The sequence below is a fragment of the Ambystoma mexicanum genome, chromosome 6p, assembly GCF_040938575.1.
Source record: "Ambystoma mexicanum isolate Mex_15411 chromosome 6p, UKY_AmexF1_1, whole genome shotgun sequence".
In the NCBI taxonomy this organism is placed as follows: domain Eukaryota; kingdom Metazoa; phylum Chordata; class Amphibia; order Caudata; family Ambystomatidae; genus Ambystoma; species Ambystoma mexicanum.
Genome location: NC_090935.1, coordinates 1,268,164,856 through 1,268,192,530, shown reverse-complemented (window position 1 = coordinate 1,268,192,530; position 27,675 = coordinate 1,268,164,856). Strand labels below are relative to the sequence as shown.

The window sequence follows — 27,675 nt, the reverse complement described above, 5'->3', positions numbered from 1 at the left end:
TTTAACAATAAGTATATATAAAGGACCGAGGTCCGTAGTAAGTGTTTAGCAATGTCTCTCTAGGAGCTCCGCGTAAGGCGACCATAAGCTGGGCGGAAAAAAAACAATCTGAGGGACCTCGACGCGTGAGGGATTGTGGGTACAACGCACGTCACTATAGGGATAGTGTTACAGACACGCCTTGTCGACGTCCCCTTTTCGACTACGAAAAACAAAATGCAATACTCGGCAGTGACCACTGGATGTCGGACCTATGCACAGCATGTGATTCTAAGCAGATTAACAAACATCAGAAATTTTTTTACAATGATATGAGGTGACTATCACTTTTTTACCATATTACATTAAATGAAAATTCCACAATGGATCACTGATTGACAAAGCATGACTGAGTTATTTTATCTGAACAATCACTTTACAAAAAACATTCTGATTTCTTCAATTACAATACGTATGAGAGTAGAGGCACCATTATAAACATGCCATACCATTACATCTGAAAACTATTTTCCACACACTATAACACGTTTGGGATATTAGCATATAAGTCACCTTTCTATTTTCCAAGATAAGCTCTATTTGTACATATCTGCTATAGAAAAAAAGGTATTCCACACTCACAAAAGAAATGCTCTAGAGACAAGTATCTGAGAAATATATTTCACTTTGCTGATGAAATAAAAGGTGTCTCTGTGAATGTATTTTCTAATTGTCAAGATGGAGGTACAAAGACATTTAATTGGAGAAACCATGTCAAAATGGAAAACATTTAGAATCCATTACAATACACAAACACAGACATTTGCCAATACATGCACACAGAACATTAGGACAAGTTCTAAGACTTTGTTTTGAAAAATTACAAGTGCATGTCAAATTCATTCAGTAGATACTCACAACAATGTCTTCAGGGAAAGTGTCGTTGCTGAATGAACCATCATCAAAGACTATTTCGTAGAAAGTCTGTGGTGTAACATTGATTACTTTGCAACTGTAATATCTTGTGTTCCTATGTTTTGCTATGACTGTCTGATCCACTGATATGGCCTTCTTGTCCACATTTGTTCGCTTTACAAAAAAAGAAAATGATCATTAGATTTAAAGAATGGATTTTGACAATTATATTTTGTTAAGTATTTGTTTGCAAGCACTAACAAAAGGAAGGCTTATATTTCAACCAATAGAAGTGACTGTAAATCAGCACTTTAACTGAAATATATGATCTCTTATGTGAAGCCTGCTGCACACTCTGAAAACTCTCAAAGGAAGTATGCCAGGGTCAGGGACCTGGCTGACACTGCCAAGGAGGAAATCAGGACCCCTCTCCACCTGGGGTATGAGGCCTACCAGAGTTTTCTCCAAAGCAATTCCTGCCTAAGAGGCAAGGATGAGGGAGTTTGGAGGGCCCTTGTCTCTGTCCCTTCCACATGTGCTTGGTTAAATGAACACTTACAACCCTACTCCCCTATGCCTCCAGTTTTCTGTGAGAGCAAGTGTCTTATCTCTTTCGTTTCAGGACCTCAATGTCCAGAAACCGATCAGCAAAGAATGATGCAGGCAATCCACTGGTGAAAAAATTAGAGCCACCCCAAAATCTGCAAGATCTGACTTGTATGGCGATGAGCAGTTGATAGTCCCACCTCAGGGAAAAGCCCTAGTCAAGGCAGGTTTGCAAATGGAAATTCCCCCAAATCAGAACTAGCTCATACGCATTCTCTGGATGCAGAAGGCAGTTTGATTTAACATGGGAAATATTGTCTGTGTCATAAAACCTGGTCGACATATCGAATTTGGCAATACCAAGAGGGCCAAAGCCAGGTTTGGTGAGATGACCAAGTCACTGAGGTACGACTACCGTCCCCTAGGGGGTGTAACAAATCTAGGAAATGTGTCCCTTTTTCCAGGGGACAGCCATCCCCTTTGAGGCTGGGGAGGTGAGCTCGCTCAGTAAAACTCTCCCTAGGGGTTTGTGAAAGCAGGACCTTACTGGGAGTGAATCCCCCTATAGGTGACAAGGACTCCCACTCTGAATCGCTATAAAGAATACTCTGTCTGCCTATATGGGAATAGAAATGACTGTTGTTGTTTCAGTTGATCAGCATTCAAAACACACAACTATTACTTATCTAATGTTGGCTCAAGGTAATGCTGGCACCTTCATGAACTCAGCAGCTGAATAGAACAACATGTCTTTGAAATACGGCTGCAAAAATAGAGAGACGAGGAACCTTGAATGAAGAGAGAAGAATCCTATGCAGAGGCGAAGTCTGATTAAGTGGGACAAATCTCCCTGCCCTGTTTCCACATGTGGCCCTCTATTGGGATGAGATACCCTTCAGGTCTCCAACCACCCTTCTCATTTAGATGCCTATCTTCATCCCGGCACTCCAGTCCAGCCTACTGCCCACACATTTTCTGTTGTGTGATAGTTTCATGTTGCGCAAATGTTGTTCTGTCGTTTTCATTCTGATTGGAGCTGAAGTGTCAGATTTTTATAAGTTTTCTGAACTACGGCTACGCAAGAGAAAGCTGATCAACCAAGTACTTCCTTGTGTATCTTTTGGGTTCTTCTGTGAATGTCGTTGCTGGATCTAAGTGTTCTTGTTGGCTTGTAGATGGTGATTTTCTTTTGCATCAATACTGCTCCTTGGCGTGGATTGTGTATGGGAGGACAGGTCTATAGGTCCCCCTCCCCGGCATACCCCACCTGCGTGAGGCCCGTGGCTCATCGGCGGCCCTCCATGCACCTGTGCTCGGGAGGCAGGAGGGCTGCCGATCGATACGCAAGGCCAATCGACTTGTACTGTAACATACCATAGACACCATTTTGAAAGCTTCAAGACTTCATTTTAGATATAAGCGACCAAAACCCCAGTGAAACAGCCTGCCTGCGGGGGCTGCAGTTTGGCCCACGCTCACTGCGTGCAGGGAGCCATGCACTCCCCCTACGCCTCCACCCCATGGCAGATCCGCTAAAGGCCCGTTCTCACAAGCAACCAGATACGAACGAGTATCAGAACAAACACTGTATCATTTACCTTCCGCAGTACCTCACTGTCCCCGGAGTGACCTGACTCGTGGTTTGAGTCTGGAAAATAACAAGTACCATCCCAATTGAACAGGCCTCGACCCGGCATCTAACCCCTAACAGTTGAAATATATGGTGTCAATAACCTTCCTGTATGAACCCCTGCCCACAGTCCCCAGATGAGGTGTTGACTACATACCAAAACCCACCGATTCACAGGGTTGTTTGCAAATTATAATATTGGTGTTGGGAATGGATGAAGCATATAACGTTAATAAAGCAAGTGTGACCTCAGTCCATTGCAAAATACCATGTGCCTTGAAGACTTAATGAAAGGGTTGGGACAAGTTACTTACCTGTAACTGTTGTTCTCCAGCGTGGGTCTGGCATGGATTCACACGCTCATGAATATTCCCCGTCGTCAGGCTGGGAATCCTCAGTAAAGAAAAAATCAGTATCAGTTTCGTTTCTGATCTGTCTTTCGTAGCAGTAACCAATCACTGATCTCTGCGTCATACTGACCACAGCCAATGACTGCCTTCTACCCAAGCCCCGCCTCTGGCAGCCATCTTCAGATTTGGTAGCACGTGAAGTGGCAGTATGACCAAGTGAAGAGCCGCAGAGGGGTAGGCGGGAGGGTTTGCATGTGAATCCATGCCAGACCCACGCTGGAGAACAACAGTTACAGGTAAGTAACTTGTTCCTTCTCCAGCATGGGGTCTGGCATGGATTCACATGCTCATGAATATAAGAATAAATAGCAGTACACACATGCACAACCACGGGGGTGGCAAAAGGCTCAACATTAAGCAATACAAAAAACTCAACATTAAGCATCTCTTACCTCCTCACCAGGCTCACCTTAAGCGAACAGGTTGCGCAGCACTGCTTGGCCGACCCTGGACTCCTCCCTGGAATCCCGATCGACGCAGTAGAATCTCGTGAAGGTGTGCGTCGACCTCCACGTAGCCGCCCTGCAGATGTCCAGCAAGGGCACACCAGATAAGAACTCCGTAGTAGCAGCGATCGCTCTGGTCGAATGGGCTCTCGGACGGCCTGGCAGCGGTCGGTTAGCCAACCGGTGACAGTGCATGATGCAGCCGGAGAGCCATCTGGAAATAGAAGACTTCGAGAGAGCCTTCCCTTGATTCACAGGTCCAAAGTTCAAGAACAGCTGTGATGTCCTCCGGAAACTCTTCGTGCGGTCCACGTAGGACTTCAGCGCTCTAGCCACATCCAGCGAGTGCAAAGTCCTCTCGGCCGGCGACAAAGGAGACCGGAAGAAAACAGGTAACACCAAGGGCTTGTTAAGACGGAAGTCCGACGGCACCCTGGGCATAAAGGAGGGGTGCGTCCTAAGCACCACCCTCGAGGCATGGAAAGTCAAGTACGGTGCTTTGCAGGATAGGGCCTGGATCTCTCCCACTCGTCGTGCGGAGGTAATGGCCACCAGGAACGCAGTCTTCCACGACACAAACTTCATCGGTGCGGAGTGCATCAGCTCGAATGGGGGCCCCATGAGCCTAGTCAGCACCACGTTAAGTTCCCACGCAGGGGCCGGGGCCTTCACCGGCGGGAACGACCGGAACAGTCCTTTCATAAACTCTTTTACCAGTCGATGGGACCAAAGGGACGTCCGTCCTGTGGTTCTGGTATATCTGGAGATCGCCGCCATATGAATCTTAATGGAGGCATGGGCTAGCCCAGCCTTTGCCAGCGATAGCAGGTACGGCAGCACTTGAGGGGCCGTAATCCGTAGGGGGTTGATCTTCTGTGCTCGGCACCAGATAGAGAACCTCTTCCACTTATGACCGTAGCATTTGAGAGTCGAGGACGCCCTGGCCTTTGCAAGAACCTCTCTGCAATCGGCCGGTATATCGTAGCCTCCAAACTCTAGCGCTGCAGGAGCCAAGCCTGCAGGTTCAGCGACGCCGGGTCGTGGTGGAAGATGGCGCCTCCTTCTCTGGAGAGAAGGTCCGGGTCCGCCAACAGCTTGATGGGAGGGGACCTTGACAAGTCCAGAAGGTCCGGGAACCAGATCTGCCTCGGCCACGCCGGTGCGCCGAGGATCATCCTGCACCGGGACCTCTTGAGCTGGCCGATGAGTCGAAGCAGCAACGGCAACGGAGGGAATGCATACAGGTATAGGCCGTCCCAGGGGAATGAGAACGCATCGCCCATGCTTCTCGGCTGGGGAAACCTGCTGGCGAACCTCTTGCACTTCGAGTTCGTCGCTGTTGCAAACAGGTCGATTTGGGGTTTGCCCCATCGTCGGAAGAGTTGATCCACCTGATCCTGGCGCAGTTCCCACTCGTGACACGCGCGCAGCTCCCTGCTGAGCGAGTCGGCGATGGTGTTTCTTTCTCCTGCCAGGTGGAAGGGAACCCGGAACATCCCCTGGGCGACCACCCAGTGCCACATATCCTGTGCCTCCTTGGATAGGGCTGGGGATCTGGTGCCTCCCTGCTTCCGTATGTAAAACATTGTCGTGGTGTTGTCGTGAAGATCCGCACCACCTTGCCCTTGATTGACAGGAGGAACGATTTGAGAGCCCAGAACACGGCTCGGAGTTCCAGGACGTTGATGTGCAGGAGCCTCTCCTCCGGGAGCCAGAGGCTTCTTGCGTGGAGATCTCCGGTGTGGGCGCCCCAACCTTCCAGGGAGGCGTCCGTCGTCACCGTCTCCTGGTACACCGGCGTCTGAAAGTCCTTGCCCGCCGTGAGGTGCGGTTGAATGCCCCACCACTGAAACGCCTGCCGGAACACCTCGTTGAGGGGGACCCTGTCTTCGAAGGTGCCCGTCGCCTGCATCCAACGGGCGTCGAGAAATTCTTGAAGAGGGCGCTTCCGTAGTCTGCAGAGGCGCACCACGTAGATGCAAGAGGACATCATCCCCAGGAGGGACTTGATGGACCTCACCGTGGCCACGTCCGTGGCTAGCAGGCGGTGCACTTTGCCTAGAATGGTCTTCGTCCGTTCTTCCGACGGGGCCGCCAGGCGCCTCACTGTATCGAGCTTCGCTCCCAGAAACAGGGCCACCTGCGACGGCACCAGGTGGGACTTTGGGTAGTTTATGGCGAATCCCAGGTCTGGGAGTAGCTGGACGGTCCTCGCAGTGTGTTCGACGGCGAGTTCCCTCGTCCTTGAGCGGATGAGCCAGTCGTCCAGGTAGGGGTAGACGTGAATCCCCTGCAGGCGCTGCCACTGGTGCTAGGAACTTGGTAAAGACCCTGGGGGCCGACTTCAATCCGAACGGCAGTGCTCTGAATTGGTAGTGGCGTCCCTGGACGATGAACCTGAGGAACTTTCGGTGACTTTTGAGGATGGGAACGTGGAAGTATGCATCCTCCAGGTCCAACGACGACAGGAAGTCGCCTTCCTCCAGCTGTCCCAGTACGTGCTGGAGGGTGACCATCCTGAACTTCTGTGATCTGATGTATTTGTTCAAACGACGAAGGTCCAGTATGGGGCGCCAGCCGCCCGTCTTCTTCCTGACGAGGAAGTACCTTGAGTACACCCCGGAGCCCCGGAGCCTCTTCGGGACAAGCTCGATGGCGCCTTTCCTGAGCATCGCCCGTACTTCCAACAGCAGTTGCGGGACGTGATTTTCCTTCCTGGCCACAGGTGGAACGTGAGGGCACTTCTTCAAGAATTCGATAGAGTGTCTTCTTGCCAGGGTATCCAGCACCCAACGGTCGGTGGAGATGGATTTCCAGACGCCGACAAAATTCGTCAGCCGGCCTCCCACCGGGGTGCTTCGGTGGGGGCCCGAGACCACTACCGGTTCAGTCCTGCTTGGAGGTGGTGGCCTTGCCGCCCTGGCCACCTTGCCGACGGCGGCGAGGTGCTCCCTGCTTGCCGCGACCCCTGTAGGCCTCCTGAGACGAGGAGCGTGCCGCCTGGCGGTAGGACGACAAGCCACCGCTGGATCCCTTGGAGGCACCCTGTCTGCCTCCGGAGCTCCGAAAGGGCCGTCGTTGCTGAAGGGCTCCTAGGGCGCGGGCCGTCTCCGTTTTTATGGGTTGGAGGGATTCGTCCACCGCCTTCCCGAACAAGTTGCTGCCGTCGAACGGCATGTCCAATACCCTGGTCTGGACGTCCTGACGGAAGTCGGTCGCCCGGAGCTAACCCAGTCATCGTAGGCAAACACCGTTGCCCAGCTGGCGGAACCCGGTATCGGCAATATCGGTTGCCACCGTTATGGCGTGGTCCGACGCCACCTCACCCTCTTGCAGTATTTCCAGGGCCTCGGACCTCTTGTCGTCCGGCAGGAAGTCCAATATGGGGCCCAGCTTAAACCAGAGCTCCCTGTCTTAACGGGCCAGGATCGCCAGGGCGTTGGCTGCTTTGATCATCGTTGCCGCCGACGAAATGACCCGCCGCGCCATGGCGTCCAACTTCTTTCCCTCGCCGTCCGGTCGGGGAATTCGACGTCGAGGCTCCTGACTCCATCGCTTTCTTCTTTGCCGACGCCGAGACGCCGAGTCTGGCGTTGGCTGGGCCCTGAGGCACAGGGGAGCGGTTTCGGGGACCCGCTACTTCTGCTCGTACCGGTCCCGTTTGGCTGGTGCCGTGGAGGGGTTTTTGAGAACGGACAGGCCCTCCTCCCAGAAATCATCGATTAGGGGCACCGCGATGACGGTCTTCCTCTTGGTCTCCCGGCGCTGATAGAGGAAACTTTTCTGCTCCTCCGGGCAGAGCTGGAACAATTTGGACGCCCTGGCGATCATGGCGTGGAATGAGCCAATCTCGTCGGGCGGCAAGGCCCGTGCGACGGGAGACCCGTTCCGTCGTCGTAGCCGTCGCCCTCAGAATCCGTCGTCGAGCCTAACGCACCGTCATCTCCCGACTCGTGGGAGGATGAGGAGGGAACTGTAGGCCTTACGGGGGCGAGCGGAGGAGAGGGTTGGGTCCTCCGTTGTTTGTTCTGAGGACTTCCCGACGGGCCAGGGTGCGGGTCCTCCGGCCTAGGCCGTGGGAATCCCGTCCTTATCTCAGAGCATAAGGACTGGATGGCAGACAAAATGGCCGCCGAGCCATCCTGAGGCCTAGGAACCGGCTGCGCCGGAAGGGAAGGCAGCTCTTCCTCACCATCGTCGTCTTCCTCGGTTATCTCCCGAGGATCTTCCTGACGGGATCGAACCTTCTCGAATTGGACTTCGAGGTTCCTCACGGCCTCGGTCAGTTCCTCCTCTGAGGCTGACTCTGAGCTCGAGGAGGGCACCGTGCCCCCCCTCGCTTCTTCCATCATGGCGGCCACAACGATGGGCTGAAAAGAGGATTCCCTCCTTGGCGGCAGGGAAACTCTAGTCCCGGAGGCAGTCTCCGCTGGCGGTGTCTCTGCCGGCTTGGCCAGAGTCGCCGCGATAGCCTCGATAGAGGCCTTCGCCTGCTGGGTAGGGGCCTTCACCACCTTAGGTGCGTCCCGGGCCTTCTCCTTCGGGGGAGGGGCGACGCCTCGGTCCCCTTCTTCCGAGATCGGACGGGGCTTCTCCCGAAGCTTACCCGGGTTCTCGGACTTTCTCTTCCCCGAACCCGAGCGTTGGCTCGTGGTTGACGGTGCCGGGGAAGGTGCGCCCTGCCTGGCGACCGAAGAGCCCGACCTTTCGGCGCTCCCGGAGCCAGCAGACTCACAGCGCTTGGCCTGGTGTTGGGCCCCCGTCGCCGGGGCGCCCGCACAGGACTTAGAAGCCCGCTCGGACCCTTTCTTCTTCTTCTCACCCGTCGAGCCCTTCTCCAACCAGCTTGCGAGACGGGATCGACGGTCCCTCATGGTCCGCTCCGACAAGTTCTTGCAGAACTGGCAGTCCTTCTCTACATGAGTCTTGTCCCCATGAAGACAGTAGAGGCATCGCAAATGTTCGTCTTCCTTAAACACATTCTGCAGCCCGCATCCAGGGCAGCTGCGAAACAGCTTGGGTCCGGGCGACAAACTCGCATCCTGGGCCATCTTGGAGTAGGCTGCGAATCTTCTGGAATCCTCCAAGAAGTTGATTCGACGAAATCTTCACCCTTGAGGGGCGTAGGAAAATCCCGCAACGGGTAGCCGTTAACGGGAGTAGAAACGGTGGAGCTTGAGGCTCGATTAACCGAAAAAAAGTGAAAATTCACCTGAAAAAGCACGAAACACGCAGTAAAAGCTCGAGAGCTAAGCACGAGAACTCCCAACACTTGAACGTGCAGTAAAAATCTGAAGATGGCTGCCAGAGGCGGGGCTTGGGTAGAGGGCAGTCATTGGCTGTGGTCAGTATGACGCAGAGATCAGTGATTGGTTAATGCTACGAAAGACAGATCAGAAACGAAACTGATACTGATTTTTTCTTTACCGAGGATTCCTAGCCTGACGACGGGGAATATTCATGAGCATGTGAATCCATGCCAGACCCCATGCTGGAGAATGATAGAGCCCCACCTAATGCTAACTAATGATTGCTGCTAGTGTATAAAGGAAGGCGAAAAAGCATTACTAAGAATACTTGTGTCTAATACAGTGAAACACGTTTAAGTTGGTATAACCGAGAATGCAAATGCACAATTGTATATGAACGAATTGCTTCTATGCTCCTGAGTACACGATCCAACCTGATGCTACCTCATGTGTTATCTATCTGTTGCCTTATGAAGTACCAATATGTGTGCAACTAATGTTATGTAATGCATGTGCCCCTGCCAGACTCTCATAGCCTTGTATGAAGAAGTAAACAAATGTATAGATGATAGAATTATGTACTCGACCTAATGATGCTAACTTTACTAACTGTTCCCCCCCATGATATATTGTGCAGCCCAGGGACAGAGAATCGCTTATAGCCACAAGGCCATCACCCCCTCCTCCCGCCAGAGCTTGCTGGTGCTCGAGCAGCACAGTCTCACCTCCCCTCATTCTGCTGGACCCACTTCAAGTATTCACCTCCCCTATGTTCGAGGCCACCATAGTCGGCCAAACAAATAATTTACAATCTGGTCCTAAAACCCCACCGCCTTAAGGGGCCAGAGGTGTGCCCTCGCTGATCCAGTAGTACTTTAGTTCACCCCAAGTTAATGGGCCTTGCAGATAGGTATTCAACGCTGTACTAACATATCATTAAGTAATTCCTTACCACATCTAACAGAACGACAAGGCAACTCATCTTGTGCCCTCTGACCAGACACCCAGACTTATGACACCCGGTCAACAGGTCAAAAGTAATAGTGCACTGATGTATTGGTGAAGCTTCACATTGCATGTTGTTTCTCCGGTCTCCTATTATTTCTTAGAGTAACATATTGTAGGATTTACAGGACAATTGGAATTGTCTAAAGGATGAGTGTTTGTGTGTGTGTGGCCACAAGGGCAAAGTGTTAGTGCAGCCATCAGTCATTGACACAGACCGCGCCTGGCCTGGCAGTTCCAGCCCGACGAGTCCAGCTGACCCGTCCATCCCACGTTGATGTCCACCAATCCTGGAGCGGCTCATCATTGTGCCATCTATAGCTTAGTTGATGCCACCCAATCCCCGAGCCGATGTGCCCCCTATAGCTTACAGGATTTATGACATGGTTTTGTAATAAATATGACTCTTTGCTATTGTCAGACAGAGCGCGCTCGGAGCTTGCCCTATTTTGATTATATAAACCCCTTTTTACATCACCCGCACTTGGTCTTCGTCGCATTCCCTCCTGGGGTGTGTCCTTATTTGCCTCCTATTGTGGGGAGGGAACTGCCTTTTGGGAACGCTTGCTTTCAATTGCTGTGTGTGTTTTGCACATTGTTTTGAAGGGGATTTGTTTTTTGACTGGGAGCCAATGTAGCATTCCTTAGCGATGGTGTGATGTGGTCTCTTCAAGAGAGTTCGAGGAGAAGTCTGGCAGCTGCATTCTGTATTTGTTGCAGTTTCCTCATTAACTAGTATGGCATTCCGCAGTATACCATGTTGGCGTAGTCTATCCTGTATATGAGGGAGATGATGGCCAGTGTTTTGTGCATGAAGGAGAGGATGGGTAGACTCCTTTTTATCATGTGAAGATGGAAGAAGCATTTCTTAATTAACACATTTGCTTGAGGTTCTAGAGTTAACTTGTTGCCCATTAGGATTCCAAGGTTTTTGACTTCTTTGGACGGTGTGGGTGCCATTTCCAGTTCTGTGGGCCACAGGATCTACTGGTTGTTTATTTGGTTGTGGGGTGTTATTATTATTTTTGACTTGTCTGGGTTGATTTTGAGGTTATTAGTGTTCATCCGTTGGTAGAGTTCTGTGAGACAGTCTATTAGCGTTGAGATCTCCTCTTGTTCATCGCTGATTTTGCAGATGATTTGTGTATCATCTGCGTAGTTGTAGCATGTGAAACTGTGTCTTTTGACGAGGTTGATTAGTGGTGCCATATTGATGTCAAAGAGTAGCAGGGATAATGAGGAGCCTTGTGGAACTCCACAGTTGATTTCCCGCAGTGCAGATTTGAATGGTTTTATCCATACTGTTTCTGTTCTTTCAGACAAGAAAAATGTAATCCAAAGCAGTGTGTGGTGCTGATCCCTATTTCTTCCACTCTCTTGACGAAGGTGTTATGGTTGACTGTGTCGAATGCTGCAGAGCGGTCATGTAGTATTAGTGTTGAGTTCGTGTTGGAGTCTGCGTTGGTCTTTAGATAGTCCCATATACAGAATAGTGACATCTCCGTTTCACTCATGCGTCTGAAGCCTACTTGTGCCTGGTCCAATAGGTTATTTTCTTTTTTTTAATCTATTTTTAATTGATTTTATAAAGAGTGAAACATATGGTACATAACTTATAGCACCAAACTTTCTAGACAACCACAGTGCAACTTCTGCTGCTGCGACTTGATATTGTGGAAATGTTTCAGGCAACATAAGCAAGACTCTTTGACCTCTGCAGGTTGGCAAGGCACTCTTCTTTCCACTATTACAAGAAAGGGCTGCCTCTTTGCCTTTCCTCCAAGTCTTGTAGCTACCACAAATCTGCTTTCTCTTCCTACTGCCACCGTTTCAGCTTAACAGTTGTGTATGCATTTCTTGTTAAAAGCACCCAGCTCCCTTACCCAGCTGTTCGTGCCTCTCTGTAACTCCAGGGTTTACTCTTAAGCCAGGGGCGTAGGAGACCCATAAAATCTGGGGAAGGGAGGGGAAAGGGGTCACCTTGGGGACTTTGCTTTTTTAAAGACCTCAACTTTTCACAAAATTAAAATAGTATGTATTAAATTACATATATCATCACTGTCTAAAACAAGAGAAAAGAAGAAAAGAAAACCAAAGAAAATTAAGAAAAAGAAAAGCAGTTCAGAGTATAAAATCCTCCCAGCAATGGACATTTAGAGAGATCTTTTATAATACTCTCACCTGCACTTTAAATGCAGATGGAGTTTCGCCAACCCATCCTATCCTATTCCACTTGAGCCCCTTTACAGCAGTTTATTGGCTGCAATCATACCTCGGAACCAGGGTATTCATTGGATTAACATGGATAGCGGAACAAGTGCTGTTTTGAGGCTCTGCTTTATTTTTTTCTGGGTCATCAAGATGGCTTATGGTTGCCGCTATTAAATCTTGTCTACAATCCATTAGTCAGCTGGTGGTGGGTAACAAACATGCAGTTTTAAAACAAGCATTGGCAATGCCAACCGTTTGGGCTTTAATGTAGGCATGGAAAAGGCACTTGCCAAGCACTGCCATAGTGGTATTAGGTACCCACTGATGGTAGCAGCTGCAAAATGGTGCAAGTACCTAGACATTTAATAGCAGTGCCTGGCAAATGCCCAATACGTATAGACAAGCAAACACTTGCCATTGTTGGTTTTTAGCAGGACTTCAGTGAAGGACACGCATAGTGCTAATAGAGTGGACGAAGGCATCCCTGGTTAAAACATTTGTATTACACTAGTAGTATGTTCCCAACTACAATTAAGTTATTAACTACACAGGTCTTTGTAGTAAACATCCCTAAATCAGTGGCTTTATCTAAACCAGAACTGGCGTTGCTAAGATAGCCCAAATAACATGCCACGCACCCTGTCACCAGCTCCCACTACAGGACAGGTCAGAGGTGAATATATACCTCATTTAAGGTTAGTCTTGACTTCAGACCTAGGCTGCAGGTAGGATTGAGTCAAAAGGGAGTTGATGCAGGAACAGCCTGCTGTAACGGTCTCTTCCTGGAGAGGAACAAGACAGGAGCGCAGATGACACTGGGGCAGTGGGAGATCGTTGAACCCGTGCTCCCACATTCCTTCTAATAAATCCTTCCCATGCCGGCCTGCACCTGGGAGAGTGGGGCCACTGTGTCTATTATCAGGCCCAATCAATGCGCAGACAGGTATGGTGTAGTGTATATATTTGCAATTATTTCAACAAACGACTTCTAATCGTCCTCGTGCAGGCCTCGTGAGCATGGATCAAGTGTTAGAAGAAGACGCATTTGTGATTGTACCCTTTATCTGGGAATATGAGGCGAGACACTATTCTTCCTTGTACAAATCTCTGCTCTGTACCCTTCTCTACTCCACATTCTTGTCTGCTGTACACCCTTTTCTCCCAATTCTCTTCCCTGCACCCCACACCAAGTCACTCTGACACACTGCCCTGTGCACTTTCTCCTCACTTGTCTGTACTTGTCATTTGCAAAACCTGAAGCACCTCCTATGCCATTTCTACCCTACACCACTCTCCCTGTGTTCTGGTCTTTCCTGCACCCTCTCTCCCTTGCTGCAACTGGTCACCCCTTGCTGCAACTGGTCACCCCATGCTGCAAACCATCCCTATCTTTCATCTGCAGTCTGTTCCTGTTCCTGTTCCCATCTCTCCCCTCCCTTTTTCTGTCCTCTGCACCCTTTCTACCCTTTTTTCACTTTGCAGTCCCACACTCTACTTCAGCCCAGTCCCTCCCTTCCCATTCCTCCATGGCCAGCACCCCACAACTCTCATCTGTACACTTACTCAGCACTTTCTCCTCAGTCTTCAGAGCACCCTCACTATGACCAACCACTCCATATAGCTTCTCAGAATAAGCTGGAACAGGCATGCCAGATCCAGGATCTTTAAAGGGCCCATTGATACCTGCAAGCATTAACTCTTAAGAAATAGTCAGGAGCATGGATATTTGGAAGGGGGACAAACAGAGAAGTCACTAAATCCACGTACTGCTGAGGCTCTACCCCCAAAATCTGATTGCACTGCAACCACTCAAGTACGCTGACAGAAACAGCCAGGCTGAATAAAACAGGGTGAAGCTTAGCCAAGACCTACAGAAGATTTGCGCTTGATTTCTTTTGAGAGATGCGCAGGATGGGCACCAACAAATGGTTTATTTTGGGCAGGGACAGCATTCAGGTCTGTGCTGTTAATAGTTTGTATTATGGAATATATAACACGTTGGTCATAGTGCTTCATGCTAGATGCTTTCAGCTTCTAGGCCATGCAATAGCAGGTATTATTACCGTCATTTGAACGGTACTGAATGTATGAAAGGTTATGTGGACCCAGCTGCTGCTGGGTTTGAACTAGAGAAATGCAGGTAGCCCTCATATCAGAGACCAAGCTTTAGGTGTGGTACCATCCAAACTTCAAGCAGGTGTGAGTTGGTGGGGAGAGGTGGAGGGGTGTGCCTTAAGTGAGGCCTACTGATATTAGAGCATACATCAAGTGTTTTCCCTTGCCTACCTTAGACATACTATGGAAAAGAGGACACATCCCATGTAGCGGCCCTTCTTGAGATTGGCTCATCCTCATTTTACTTTATATGGTTTCATGAGGATTTCGTATGCTATGTCAGGCTGATATCTCAGGCAGTGTCTGCACTTTGCAAGCCAGGCCTGGGGTATAGGGACATCTTGGAGAAAATCCAGTCTTTGCCAGATTGTGTGATCCTGGGCGAATCGTGTGACCTCCCCACTGTGCATTTTGTTGCTCTATATGTTTACTTGGGATCACCTAGAAGTGACTGAGTTGGCAGTGTCCACTATAACGGAATGCCTCAATCGTAAATGTTCTAACAGAGTTTCTTGTTGCTCCATGTATGCTAAGTATGTTGAGTGAGTGCGACGAGGGACAAAGTGTCACAGCAATCGATGTCACCTCCAGCTGGGGGACCAGGTCTCATTTTGGGAAGTAGTTATCGATACATTCATAGAATTAGTAAAAATGTTTGCAGAGAAACGTGTCAGGTGCGATCAGCTTGATCAAACTCTAAGGAACAATCTCAAAGTAACCTGATAGTTTAGGGGCACTAGTGTAAGCAGCAAAAATAATCATCATGCCCATCTCCTTAAAAAAGGCAATACATAATATATTAAACAGTGTTGTGCCTGGCATTTGTATAGAAACTACATGTACATGTTAATACCGGCTCCCATTGTGCACCCTTGATCCTCCGCTGTATCAGTAAATGGCCTCCGTATTTTGTTTGTGCAGCCTTGCAAGCCCGTGTTGGCCAATGCTTGGAGCTTAAATGTGAGCCCTGGCTGCCCATAAGTAAGGAAGAGCCATTCCAATGTGATGTTCCTCTTTGGCAGGGGCACACTTTCATGAATTGAAAAAGCTGAGGGCGGCAGGGCCTCAGGTTTTTCAATTCATGAAAGTGTGCCAACGTCAGATGTACAGTTTCTAAACATGAGCGGCGTGTTGCAAACTGATCAGGGCATCCTGGCCTCTTAATGTTTCATAATGAAACATTAAGAGGCCAGGATGCCCTGATCAGTTTTGCAATGCACCACGCGTGCTTAGAAACTGTATACGTGATGTTGGCAATGGCACATTCCCTCTAATAAATCCTCCCCATGCCACCCTGCACCTGGGAGAGGGGGGCCACGCCACTTGACTTACCTTACGGTAGCTGAGGACTCAGGTGGAGGTCGAGTAGCAGTCGGACTAGGATTCTGTCTCCCTCTGTCTCCCTCAATAACACATGCTGTCACAGAGTCACTGGAGCACGTGTCGCTGCCTGGCTTCTTCTTCGTTCAGGAAAAACAAAGGCTGAGGCTGCGCAGCAGTGCACTGCGCAGGCAGGGCACGTGCAGTTTGTCCTCTGGCCTGGGCACGTTCATTATGCGCAGGCACGGGGCACCGCAGCAGAAGTGTGCAGACAGTCCACTTTAACTTTTGCAAGCTGACATCATATTTTACACGCTGCAGATACTTACCTGGTGTTCCAGGGACAGCTAAACCATCTGACCCTTCAAGATGGCCGAATTCAGATGTTGGTAGTGGTGATCCCATTAAAAGCAAATTAGATCACATATATTCTGGTGGTAATGAGGGATTACTAGTCCGTCAACCCTATTCTAGATTATGAAAAACCTTTGGTTTTTCGTGAGGGTGAAGTTGAACCCAAGGAGGGTGGCACCCCTCAAACGAGGTTGATGTGAGAGGTGTGGGGCTTCCTTTTGGTGCTTTGCGTAAACACATTTTGGAGAAATCTTTATTATATTTTGACCAGTTTGTCAGGGGCTCAATGAAGTCATTCTAGTTGGCACCATTTGAGAATGCCCTTAAGTACTACCTTGTAGGAAGCCTGCAGATGTTAATCTTCCCCATTTTATTGTCTCTCATTTTACTGTTCTAAGTGAGATAAAGGGCTCCATTGGGAACATGTGACATGTGATTGACTCCTCTTCTCTACTGGTCTTTAAGAGGGATCAGTGCTTAATAATGGCCACCTGGGTGCATCACCTACGTACAGGGGCTTCTTTCCACATAGGTTTACGCTTTATAAAACCCACGCATTCATACATTACACAATTCCGTGGCAGACATTTGAACACCGTCGGAGGAACAGAAGGTTATGTAGGCACACCCAACATGCAACTGCCCCAGTCCTAGCACAGTCTCTGATGTACCAGCATCTATAATACTTCTGGGATATTATAAACCAGTTTTTCTTTTACTGGCCACAGAAAGATACATGGACGCACCTGACCCACCGGACACGTGACTGCCTCTACACCCCAGCTGCACCTTACAGCGACAGCATAAGAAATGCAGGCATTTAAATTTTATGTGACACCCCCTCCACCTACCAGCGCTGTGCTGTAGTTCCATTATCCCCCATCTCTCTCCCGGGTGTGTATCGCCCCCAGTTTGTACGAGGCATTTGGTTCTCCAAATATTGGACTGAGTATTGTATAGTGCCAGGAATATACAAAAGCGCTAAAATATCGCCACAAGGGGAAGATTTTTTCTTTTGGGACTAGGCTCATCTTTCAAGGTGAATAATTTGTTATCAAAAAGTTTCCAAAAATATCTCAAAGGAGGCGACACAGAGTGTCGGCATGGTGACTGATGTGGCCAAGAAGGGACAGCAACACTGACACAGCGGCCTGGAAACAAAGATTGTATGCTGGCATTGACCGGCCGAGGGAGTGGGGGCATCCGTGGCAATGGCACATGCAGCTCTCCATGCAGAGGTGATGGAGTGCTGAGGAGGGCCAAGGGTGGCACCAATGCAGTGGAAGGGGGGTGGAGGGCACACGGGTGCCCCTGTGGCACTGCATACAGCGGGGAGCGGTAGGCAAGTCACCTTGTGTGGCAGTGCATACACTGTGACCAAGGGGTGAAGGGAGGAGGCAGAGCCCGAAATGGGGCATTAGGGTGAAAGGAGTCAGAGGGGTGTGTGTTCTGGCATTACATGCGCTTGATGGGGGGGGAAGGGCGTGTCTTCACACAGTGCGTGTAGTGGGCTGCAGTGAAATAGATGGGCTGTGTTTCGTCATTGCATGCACGTGTTAAAGTGAGCTAGGGTGCGTGGGTTCTGGGGTGCTTTCTTTAGGCGTTGCATGCATTATGTTGAGGAGTGTGGGTGATCTAACAGTGCATGCGTTGGGAGAAGAACGTTATATGGTGTGTGTGCTGGCAATGTATGCATTGTGGAAAGAAAGATGGGTTTTGCTGGGGCACTGAATGTGGTGGTAAAAATATGGTGTGATCTGCCACTCCATGCGAGTCAGGAAGACAGAGCAAATGTGAATGGGGGGCAGTCAGCAATGCGCCCCCTTCCTCGCCACAGCCCTTGACCCAGGACTACAGCGACAAAGACACCGGATGAAAAGGTGTGTGTGTTCCGGCACTGTGTATGCTGGGTAGAAGGGAGAGCACCCGGCATGCTCTGTTACTGTGGGTAAAGGGCGGGGGCGTTCTGGTCCTGGACCCAGTTTAGTGTTTTATGGCACCACAGGGATGAGACACACAAACGTAACATTGAGGTGAAGGTGCTAGAGCAGGTGTCTTCAACCTTTATGTTAGCTAGAGCTACTTGTAGTGGAGACCAACACTGGAGAGCTACTAGCGGGTGATATCGGGGTGGAGATATTTGTAAGCCTCCAAATTTTTACCAATATTATTTGGGCCCGATTATTTCCCCTCAATAAAATAACATATGTCTTCACGATTATATCAAAAAACGTCAAAAACCTCTTTGTTGCATTATTATTTATTAGTAGCTGTCTCAAAAAGAGAGATATGTGTTCGACTACTACACAAATATCCTGTAATTTGTGTGCTCCTTCCGTTGCGTTTTATGCAGACTTTCTACATGCTAGGCACATTATTGTTTTCCAAATGTGCATTTCACACCTCCAAATTGAAAAATGCTGCTTGCGTTCAATAGTTTTCTTTGAAATGTTTTTTTTGTCAGACACCACACATACTGTTATTTTGTGTTTTAGCACAGGTTATATTTATAAAGATGGTATATGCTTAAACTGGTTAATCACAAATAAATGCTTCTGTTGTGCCGACAGCAGTTTTTAGGAAATTAAACAGTGGGTTCATGGGTGGCAACTTTTGATTTTCACTACAGGGGCAGAAATATCCCCACCTACGCCCTTAATATAAACAAGCAACCAGCCCAACCCATACCCTGGCCAAACACATTTTATAACACTTTTTTTATGAGGCATTGCAAAAAGTCATACGATTAACAACCTGTAGTTTTGAATATATAACATCTCAGCATTGGTCTGTCACAACCTGCTGAGCTACCCTGGCAGGCTTCTACGGTACAGCGTGTCTATGGATGGATTATGTACTAAAAGTGGGTGTACCTGTGTCATGGAAGTGATTTAAAGTGGAAATGTACAGTGTGGAGTTTGGAACGAAACCACATGAAAGAAATTGCACAATTATTTAAATATTATTTTGAACATTTCCAGGCGAGCGGCAGTGCTACTGTGATATTTTCATTGCGTGGTCACAATGATCCTGATCCTGCCCCAGCCCTTCCAACATCTCTGGCAAACAAGAGCAGCTTGCTTAAGCAAGACCGTGTCATGGGGGCGCACAAGGCCAACTGTGGTACTAGGTGGCCTGCAGAAGCAGAACGTGATACTGACATCTGTCAGCATATTTACAAGCAGCTCCACATGGCGCTGCAGCCAAGATTCCCGCCCACAGTTGGGACAACCAGGATTCGATCCTGAAAATGGAAAATAGCCACAAAACACACTAGAATGTGTTTATTTTACGGTACAAATTCTGGGGGGGTGGGGGCGGGGGATAAAAGCGGTCATATCCCTCCTTAAAATTGTGGGGGGGATTTGTCCCCCCAATCCCTCCCATGTCCTACGCCCAAGCCTAAAGCTGCAATACCACTCTCCCAGTTTTATATGACACCCTTATATCAGAGTACTCTGGGGAACTATCAGCTTCAACAACTTCAAGACAACAAGCTTCAGTTCTTAAATGGACTGGTTTCCTCTTCGGAAGGTTCTGTCTACTGGATTGGGCAACACGTGTTCTACTTATGAGTTCAACAACTTCTGCAACAATTAAATGTAGAATGTTACAAGAGTTGAGGTTCACTTCAAAATCAGATTTAGTCATACGCGATTGCTTCTTGATGGCAAACTCCAACTTGCTACTTGGGTTCCCTTTAATGTAGGCCACATTAGTCTTTGACAATGATCGGGAAACACAAGATTTCATATGCGGCCTCTGTGCAGTGAGATATTCTTTTAACTGTTTGGGAAAGTCTGCCACGGCTTATTAGATCATTACCTTTACCGTTCTCCCTCTTAATAGGAGTCACGCGACTTCTTTGGTTATTGATTTTAGTCTAACAATGGGAAAAGAGACTTCCCACGTCTACGTACGAGTTCACTAGCTTTAGCTTCTGTGAAATTCTGTGAATTTCAGCTGGTTACAGTCACCGGCAAGGAGTTTCTGCTGCTTTGGAGTATGTCCCTTCGTTTACCGGCTCCACAGTTACAGCGGCTGCAGGCTGTTTCTACTTCCAGACTTATATTTCTCTGCTACTGCTACCACAGACACTCTCAGGATCCAAACCCCTCTTTGGCACAGGTATCTCGTATCTGGCCTAGTTAATGGAGAGTCTTCCTTTCTCCAGCTTCTCTCGGCTTGCTTCTACACATGGGCCTCGGGTAAAACACAGGGCTTCGGCTCTGCATCCATGACAATTAGGCACACCTGGAAACATTGCCAGCTGCTTCCAGTCTCTTCCAATGCAGCCGCAGCCAAACACGATTTGCAAGCACAGGATCAACTCAGAGCCTGCAGGTGAAATCTGCTCTTCCTTTGCTCCAGCGTCCCTTCTGTGGTCACACTTTCTTGTGAACTTCGAACCTCCTGTTCGTCATCTTCTACTGCTGCTGCCGACCTTCCAGCTCCTGCTCCAGCTTCTCTCTGCTGCTCCCTCCTACAGCAGCCTTTTATACCCATCATGTGGGTTAGTTAGCTTTAGGTGAAGACCCTCAGTCTTAATTGCCTGACTTTGCCACAATAGGCTATTAGGCTTGTCTGCCTGTTTCCTATCTCTGCATGCCTCTTTTGCACTCTTCTACGTCAGTTCCTGGGGGATTCTGGGACATGAAGTCCATTATTAGGAAAATTAGGATTTTTTATTTCTCTGATTTGGCAAAATGGCATCAGAAGGTCAGAGTCACATGGAATGTAAAAAAAATGGTTCCTCCAGTCTTCACAGCCTCCCCCCTCCCATGTGATCCTTCCGCAGTACACCACCCCGAGGGTCGGGATCAGAGAGCATCTGCCTTCCCCTGGCCACATGAAAAGGGTCCCAGACCAGGTTCCCGGGGGGAATCCCATTAGATTCTTCACAATAGGAAAGAAGAGTGCCTTGCCTACCTGTAGAGGTCGAAGTGTCTTGTCTTAGTATGCCTAATAATTCTGAAGTATAAAGTTGAAGCAGAAGTACCTCAACTGTGGTGGTATATAAAGGTGTCAGTGGATGTGACATTGAAGTTGGTTGAAGTAGTGGCATACTGTGAAGCAAAGGAGTCTGTTCGCACAGTAACAGTAGTAAAAGAGTGGTTGTCAAGAGGAAAACAACCTAAAGAGCAGCATTGTGACAATAATACCATCTGTGCTACAGAGGTCATAACCAATCGTAAAGTTGTGGAAGAAGTTGTTGTTAACCTATTCATTGAACTGTGGCAAATAATCTTGGAAAGACGATATCCAGGATTAACATTGGTGCTATTTTCTTGGCTGGAATTGGAAGAGGATCCTTTCAACTGAAAGCTGAAGAATGGGTACCAGTTGATTTTTGTTTGATGAACTTGTCTTTTAACTTGGAACTTCCAAGAACTGGCTAAAGACTGTTCTTCCCTTTTGAACATTTTGAAGAACGGATAAGAACTGGTTCAAGACTTTTCATTTCCTTTGAACATTTGGGAAGTTGACTTTGAAACCCACGGGAAGGGATTTATCCAGGATAGGTGGAGGTCATGCAAATACTGTTTAATAATTATTGTTCATTCTTACATGTTATATATGATTACCTTTGAATGTTTTGTTGTTTAGTGTGAGGGCCAGTTTGTCTATGTTAGGAGTTATTCCCCTAGCCTTTAAACCAGGTAGGGAATTCCCTGATAGAGTAGAACAAGCGAGGATTAATTTGCAAACTTTTTCCTTTAATAAAATATCTAATCTTGAAAATAATTCAAGCAGTTGTCCGCCTCGCATTACTGACCCCTGAATTACATAAACAAGCACTGTCTAAACCAAAGTAGAGCAAGTGTGAGAAAAAGCCATTACCAGCACTTGGTTAATATAAGAGGGATAGAAGCTATTCAGGAGAAGAGGAGCATAACCTGCAGTGCATGTGGCAATGAAGTGTGGAACAAAGAGCACCAATGTGTTTCATGTCTTCCCAAAGAAGTAGTCAAAACTGATGTTGTGGAAAATAGAGAGACTTTGCTAAGCTGTTTGAAGAAAAACTTTACTACAAAAGTACTTGTAGTAATTAGGAGTTTCATTGAGTACTGGCAGGCGATTATACCAGGGCAAGGGACTTTGTAGTAATAGTCCTGGCAGGTGAGAGGTCCAGGAATACGTCATTGAAGTACTGTGTTGTGGTTAAAGGTTGTGAAGAAGAAAAAGTAGCAAGACCACTAAAGTATATTGTGAACTGTTGTGGAATCATCCCGACAAATCATTATTGCTGATTCAAGTATTTTGTGAACTGTTGTGGAACCATCCTGACGAGAGCACTTTTGTTGATACAGAAGAACTGTGGAAATATACTTGGTTTAGGAGAAGTTGTGTTGAACGCTCTACCACAAGTGGAGAGAGATAAATACTTGTGGAATATTTTGAACTGTTGGTCAAGTCCAAGTGAGAGACGTGTTGGAGCAAGAAGAACTTTATTAGAACTGTGTTGTTGCAAGACAGAACTTCCCTACATTTTGAAATGTTGATTGAAAATCCTGTTTGGTTACAAGGGGAAACAGTTATCAGGGTTTGAACATAAATGTTATTTCTGTTAAATTTTAATTGCCATACATTACCTTGGTATTTTTGTTGTATGTTTATGTGTCAGGAACAGATTCCTTTTGTTAGAGTGCTTCCTTCAGTTTATTTTGATAGGCAGGGAAATCCTGATCAGGGTAGGGACAGTGAGGCGTTTATCAAACCCTTTTGAGTTAATAAAATGGCATCTTATGAAAAACCTCTACCAAATTTACCACCTCACATTTCTGACCAATCACATAATGCAATGCCTTTCCTGCAGATGCTGGGTCAATCTGCCTCCCACTGGAGTCCTGTGAGAAAAGTGCTCATGGGGGTTTTGGGGCTGTGGCTGTGTCAGGGGCAGTAAGGAGGTGGCTGCTAAGGCAGGCTTTCCTCCATGGCCACTGGGGCATGTGTTAACCTCCTTTGTTCTCTTTGGGTAGCTTTACCACTTCCCCTTTGGGTGAAAGGGGAGTAATAGCAAAAGGAACACCCTCTCCAAGCCTACGAAGATGGGTGTTTCTGTTGCGATTGAAGAATGGCTGCCCCTAAAAACTTTGCAGCAGCCTTAGAAGCTTGCAGCTTTTCTAAGCTCTCATCTGCGATGGGACCAATGAGGTTGGACCCATCAAAGAGCATGTCCAGGAGTCTTGATTGGACGTCTGGGGCAAAACCTGACTTGTGCAACCACACAAACTTTCTCATCACTGCACTAGAGCCCATTCAGCAGCAAATGCTGTCCAGTCCATCTAGGCCCATCCGAAGTGACTTGTAAAGGCCTTCTTCACATCGGTGATGCGATTATAGAATCCCTCTCTTATTTCACCTTCAGGGATGTTATCTGCAGCCTGTGCAATGGTATTCCACAATGTATAAGACTACTTTGCCAGAGCACAAGATGCACTAATGGCTTTTAAAGCCAGGCTTCCAGCAGAGAATACCCTTTTTTCTAGCGCATCATAATTTTTATGATCCCGATAAAGGGGGATGGCCGGATAAACTCCTGCCTTTGAAGTCGAAGTAGCTGCTTGCACCACCAAATTCTCTGGAATAGAATGTTTTGAAAGAAAATCAGGGTCAACAGAAGGTGGTCTGTATTTCATCAACAATTCCTTGTTAACAGCAAGAGTGGCATCAAGCTTTTGCCTGTTCTCTGGAATGTGAATTTTTAAGGCTTAACGAAAGGGCAAAAAAGGTTCCTTAGGAGGACCTCTATCGAAGATGTCAGTCAGGCCATCCTGAGTTATGTCTTTTGCAGGACACCCCCAACCTAAATATTCAATTACCCAATTCATGACTATCTATAGGCCACATTAGGGTGTGCATTCACATCTGGAGTGTTGTATTCTATCTCAGGGGAGGTATTAAGACCACTGGCTTCTTTCAGATAAGTAGCCAGGTCCGCTAATCAAGACTCTTCTGGAACATTGAGCATTCCATAACTGTCATACCGAAAGGGTATAACGTCCTCTTCCACCTCATCTTCCTCAAAAATGGAACCAAAAGATTTTAAGAAATCTTTCTTTGACTGAGGTTTGAAGGTCAAAGATAGATCCGAGGTTGACGGTGAAGAGTCCTTCAACTTCGATTCCCTCGACAAGGAGGGCACAGGAGCCTTTGACATTGATGTTCTCTTTGTGGTCGACAATGTCGAGGCACCATCCCAGAGGCCTTCTGACTCAGGCCTTTGGGCGTGTGAGCCGAAGTCTTATTAGATTCCCTGCCGGTCTTGGAAGAGACAGTGGGATCGCTAGCCTTCTTCGGTTCTTTCGAGGGACCAGGAAGGGCTGACATCAAAAATACTTCATCCATTTTTGACAGAACCTTTTCCAGTCTGCCGCTGGGGTGGATTAATTGGGAAAATGTACCTGACGCTTGTTGGCCGAGGAGTCCGAAAATGCGGATCTATGGCGTAATTTCTTTGATTTCTTTCATGACGATGAAGAAGAGCGACAAAAGTCGCCCCTGTATCTTGAATGTTTAGAATGTTTCGTGTACCTATCTGGAGACTTGACGCTGATAGAACTCCTTCTTTCAGAAGGTTTTCTCTTCCAAAAGGAGTAGAAGATGTAGGCTTTGAAAATGACCAACCTAGAGTGAGCTTTGCCTTTCTCTCTTTTAAGGCCTTACTGGTCATCGACTGGCAGGAGCCACACTCAATGACCTTGTGATCTTTGCCAAGGCACCAGAGACAAATTATGTGCATGTCAGTGATCTACATCTTCGAGTCTGCACATCTCTTAAAGTCTACCTTCGGCATCGACATCATGAATATTACTCAAAAGTAAAGACGTTAGATAGAATCGCTGAGGCAAGTCAAACCGTTTCGAGAGCGTGTCAAACAGTTCTGAGAGCGTGTTGTGCATGTGGAAAAACGGAACTGAGGCAAGGGGCCCGGTGCGTGCCATTTATGCTCTCATCGACTTCATGTACGGATGCGGGAATGGTAACCATCAGGGGACATCGACTTGACGCTGCACAGCGCCCTCTACTATCGAAAACATTTCCGAGACGGCAAAGCAGGAAATGGATGTATCAATAATGAGGAATACGTGGGAGGACACAATCCATTAGAAAATATGTTTTTGAATGGAGAACTCATCTTTGTTTTGACATACAACACACACCTTTAGTTTAGTATATAGGCAGAGAAATTCCTCTTAGCAATAGAGTCAAATAAGCATTTTTCAATTTACTTAAATAAATGCCCTTGAAATGACGTCCTCAAGTCTGACTCCTCATCCTGGTACGCCACATTTGGTGTCTGAAGTGGGATGTAGACCAGAAGATAGAAGCTTGGGACCCATGGTATTTAAGAAATTGTCCTTGAAAGCCATGTTTCCCACTTTGGCAACCCACAGTCTATTGGGTTTGATTTCTACAATATAGAGGAGATTTCTATACCCACCTCACAAAAGATGCCTAATGCCTATGGGTCTTAGTATCTCCCCTTCACCAGGACGTTATGTACGATTGGCCTCAAAGTCAGAACTTGCCTGGCAGAACGCTCTAGATGTCGCAGCAGGGGTAATAGATTGCGACTACCGGGGAGAGGTTAAGTTACTCCTACAGAGCCATGGGTCTAACCTCTATGTGATCAAGGATGGTGAGGCTGTAGCACACAGGATACTTGAACAGGCCCTCACCCCAGTTCCCCAAGAAGTAGAGGAACTCATAGAAACAGTAAGGGGGTGCTCATTAGGATTTGGGAGGCTGACCACCCTAGAGATGACACAGGTGTAGTGGAAACTGAGGACATCGCCCCATTACCCGACCTTGCCTTTGCCGAAAGAAATTATGCCACCCTTGCTGAGTCCTTAGGGAGGATGACGTCAGAAGAATAAGGGTGAAGTCAAGCAGGGCCGCCCCCCAATTTCATTAAAAATGGGTTGCTCTATAGAGGTAACACCGAGAGAGAAAGCCTTCCTCGAAACGCAATTGGCGATTCCTCTAAGCCACAGAAGGATAGTGTTGGAGCTGGCACATTCCCATCTCACTGCCCACCACGGAAAAGGGAAAATCCAAAGCCAAGTGGAACCCCTGTTTTATTTGCCATGAGTATTTGCAAATGTAAAGTACAATGTCACACCCTGTGATATCTGCCAAAAAAACCACAGCCACTCCTATACCCTTGCCCCATTACAACCCCTACAAATCATTAAGGTGCCATTTTCCCACATAGCCGAGGTGCCATTTTCCCACATAGCCATGGAGATAGTAAGCCCATTAGAAACCTCCAAGTTGGGAAACAAGTTTATACTTGTAATTTTTGACTACACTACTCGGTATCCTGAAGTGTTTCCCCCACAGGAACGACACAAGTCAACAGATTTTAAATCACCTACTTCCCTTTCTTTCTAGAGTCGGAGGTCAAGTAAATCTTACACAATAAAACCTTGCATATCCCAGTCAGATGGATGGCCATGTGGAAAGGTTCAATCAAAACTTGAGAAAAATACTCAACAAGCTGGTAGAGGCCGTTATTGGGACGTCATGATTCCTTGGCCCTCCCTTTGCCATTAGTAAAACACCTCTGGCATCCTTAGGATACTCCCCCTTTGAATTGTTTTATGCAAGGGAACCATGAGATGTACTTGACATCTTTAAAGAGACATGGGAAGAAAGAGAAGAGGCTACCCTCCCATCTCCCAAACAGCCCAGAAACTTAAAACCCACAAGGCTGCTGTTAGGGAAATCGTGAAACATCATTTAGGTAAAGCCCAACACCAGAAAGCCCTACATGAGAAACCAGCAACAGCCATATCCTCTTAGTTCTCCCCACTTAGGAGAATAAAAAATCCCTTCTATCCTCCCCCTTTCTTATGAATTGCCAGCATTGTGATTATCCTCTGCTACTGCAGCCAGTCTTCCAGCTCCCGTTCCAGCTTCTTCCACTACTCCTTTCATGCTGGGGCCTTTTACGCCTCACAGGTTAACTGATAGGCTTCAGGTGTAGGCTATTAGCCTCAATTGCCTGACTCTTACAATGGCTACTGGGCTTAATTACCTGACTACTACATCTAACATTCCTCCTCAATCCTCTTCCTCGTCTCTGTACCTTTAGGATCCTGGGACTTGTAGTTTCTTCTACAAAAGTAATGTTTTTCAACTTCTACATTCTTTATAAAGGTAGATGTTATCCCTTAATGCTTTTGATAGAGAGATTATGATATTTAACTTTTCCAGAGCCAAATGACTTAGAGAAGACAACATTTCCATAATTCTTTACATTGCACCCTTGGGTTCTAGAAAGGTGTTTAGTCTGGGATACCAAAATGGGTCTTTCTTTTGGTATAAGGTGTTCTGATATTATAACCTTAGGGTTCACAGCCTTAGATTTAATATGAGGTTGAGAGACATTAAAATTACAATAAGCCATAACCTCTTTTGGTACAGTGGTAAGAATCTTCCTGTCAGAGGAAAAATACTGTGTCTCATCCCACGGAATCTCCTCACCT

At 47.6% G+C, this 27,675-nt stretch overlaps 1 protein-coding gene across 5 annotated transcripts in view; it reads right to left on the bottom strand.

Moving 5' to 3' along the window:
- Positions 1 to 27,675, bottom strand: part of KDM4C (lysine demethylase 4C) — a 3,084,728-nt gene that overhangs the window by 291,074 nt on the left and 2,765,979 nt on the right. For all 5 annotated transcript variants that reach the window (XM_069625930.1, XM_069625928.1, XM_069625929.1 and 2 more), the window contains one exon: positions 898 to 1,068. In XM_069625930.1, the coding sequence (XP_069482031.1) occupies positions 898 to 1,068 (171 nt within the window). The remainder of the gene's footprint in view (positions 1 to 897; positions 1,069 to 27,675) is intronic.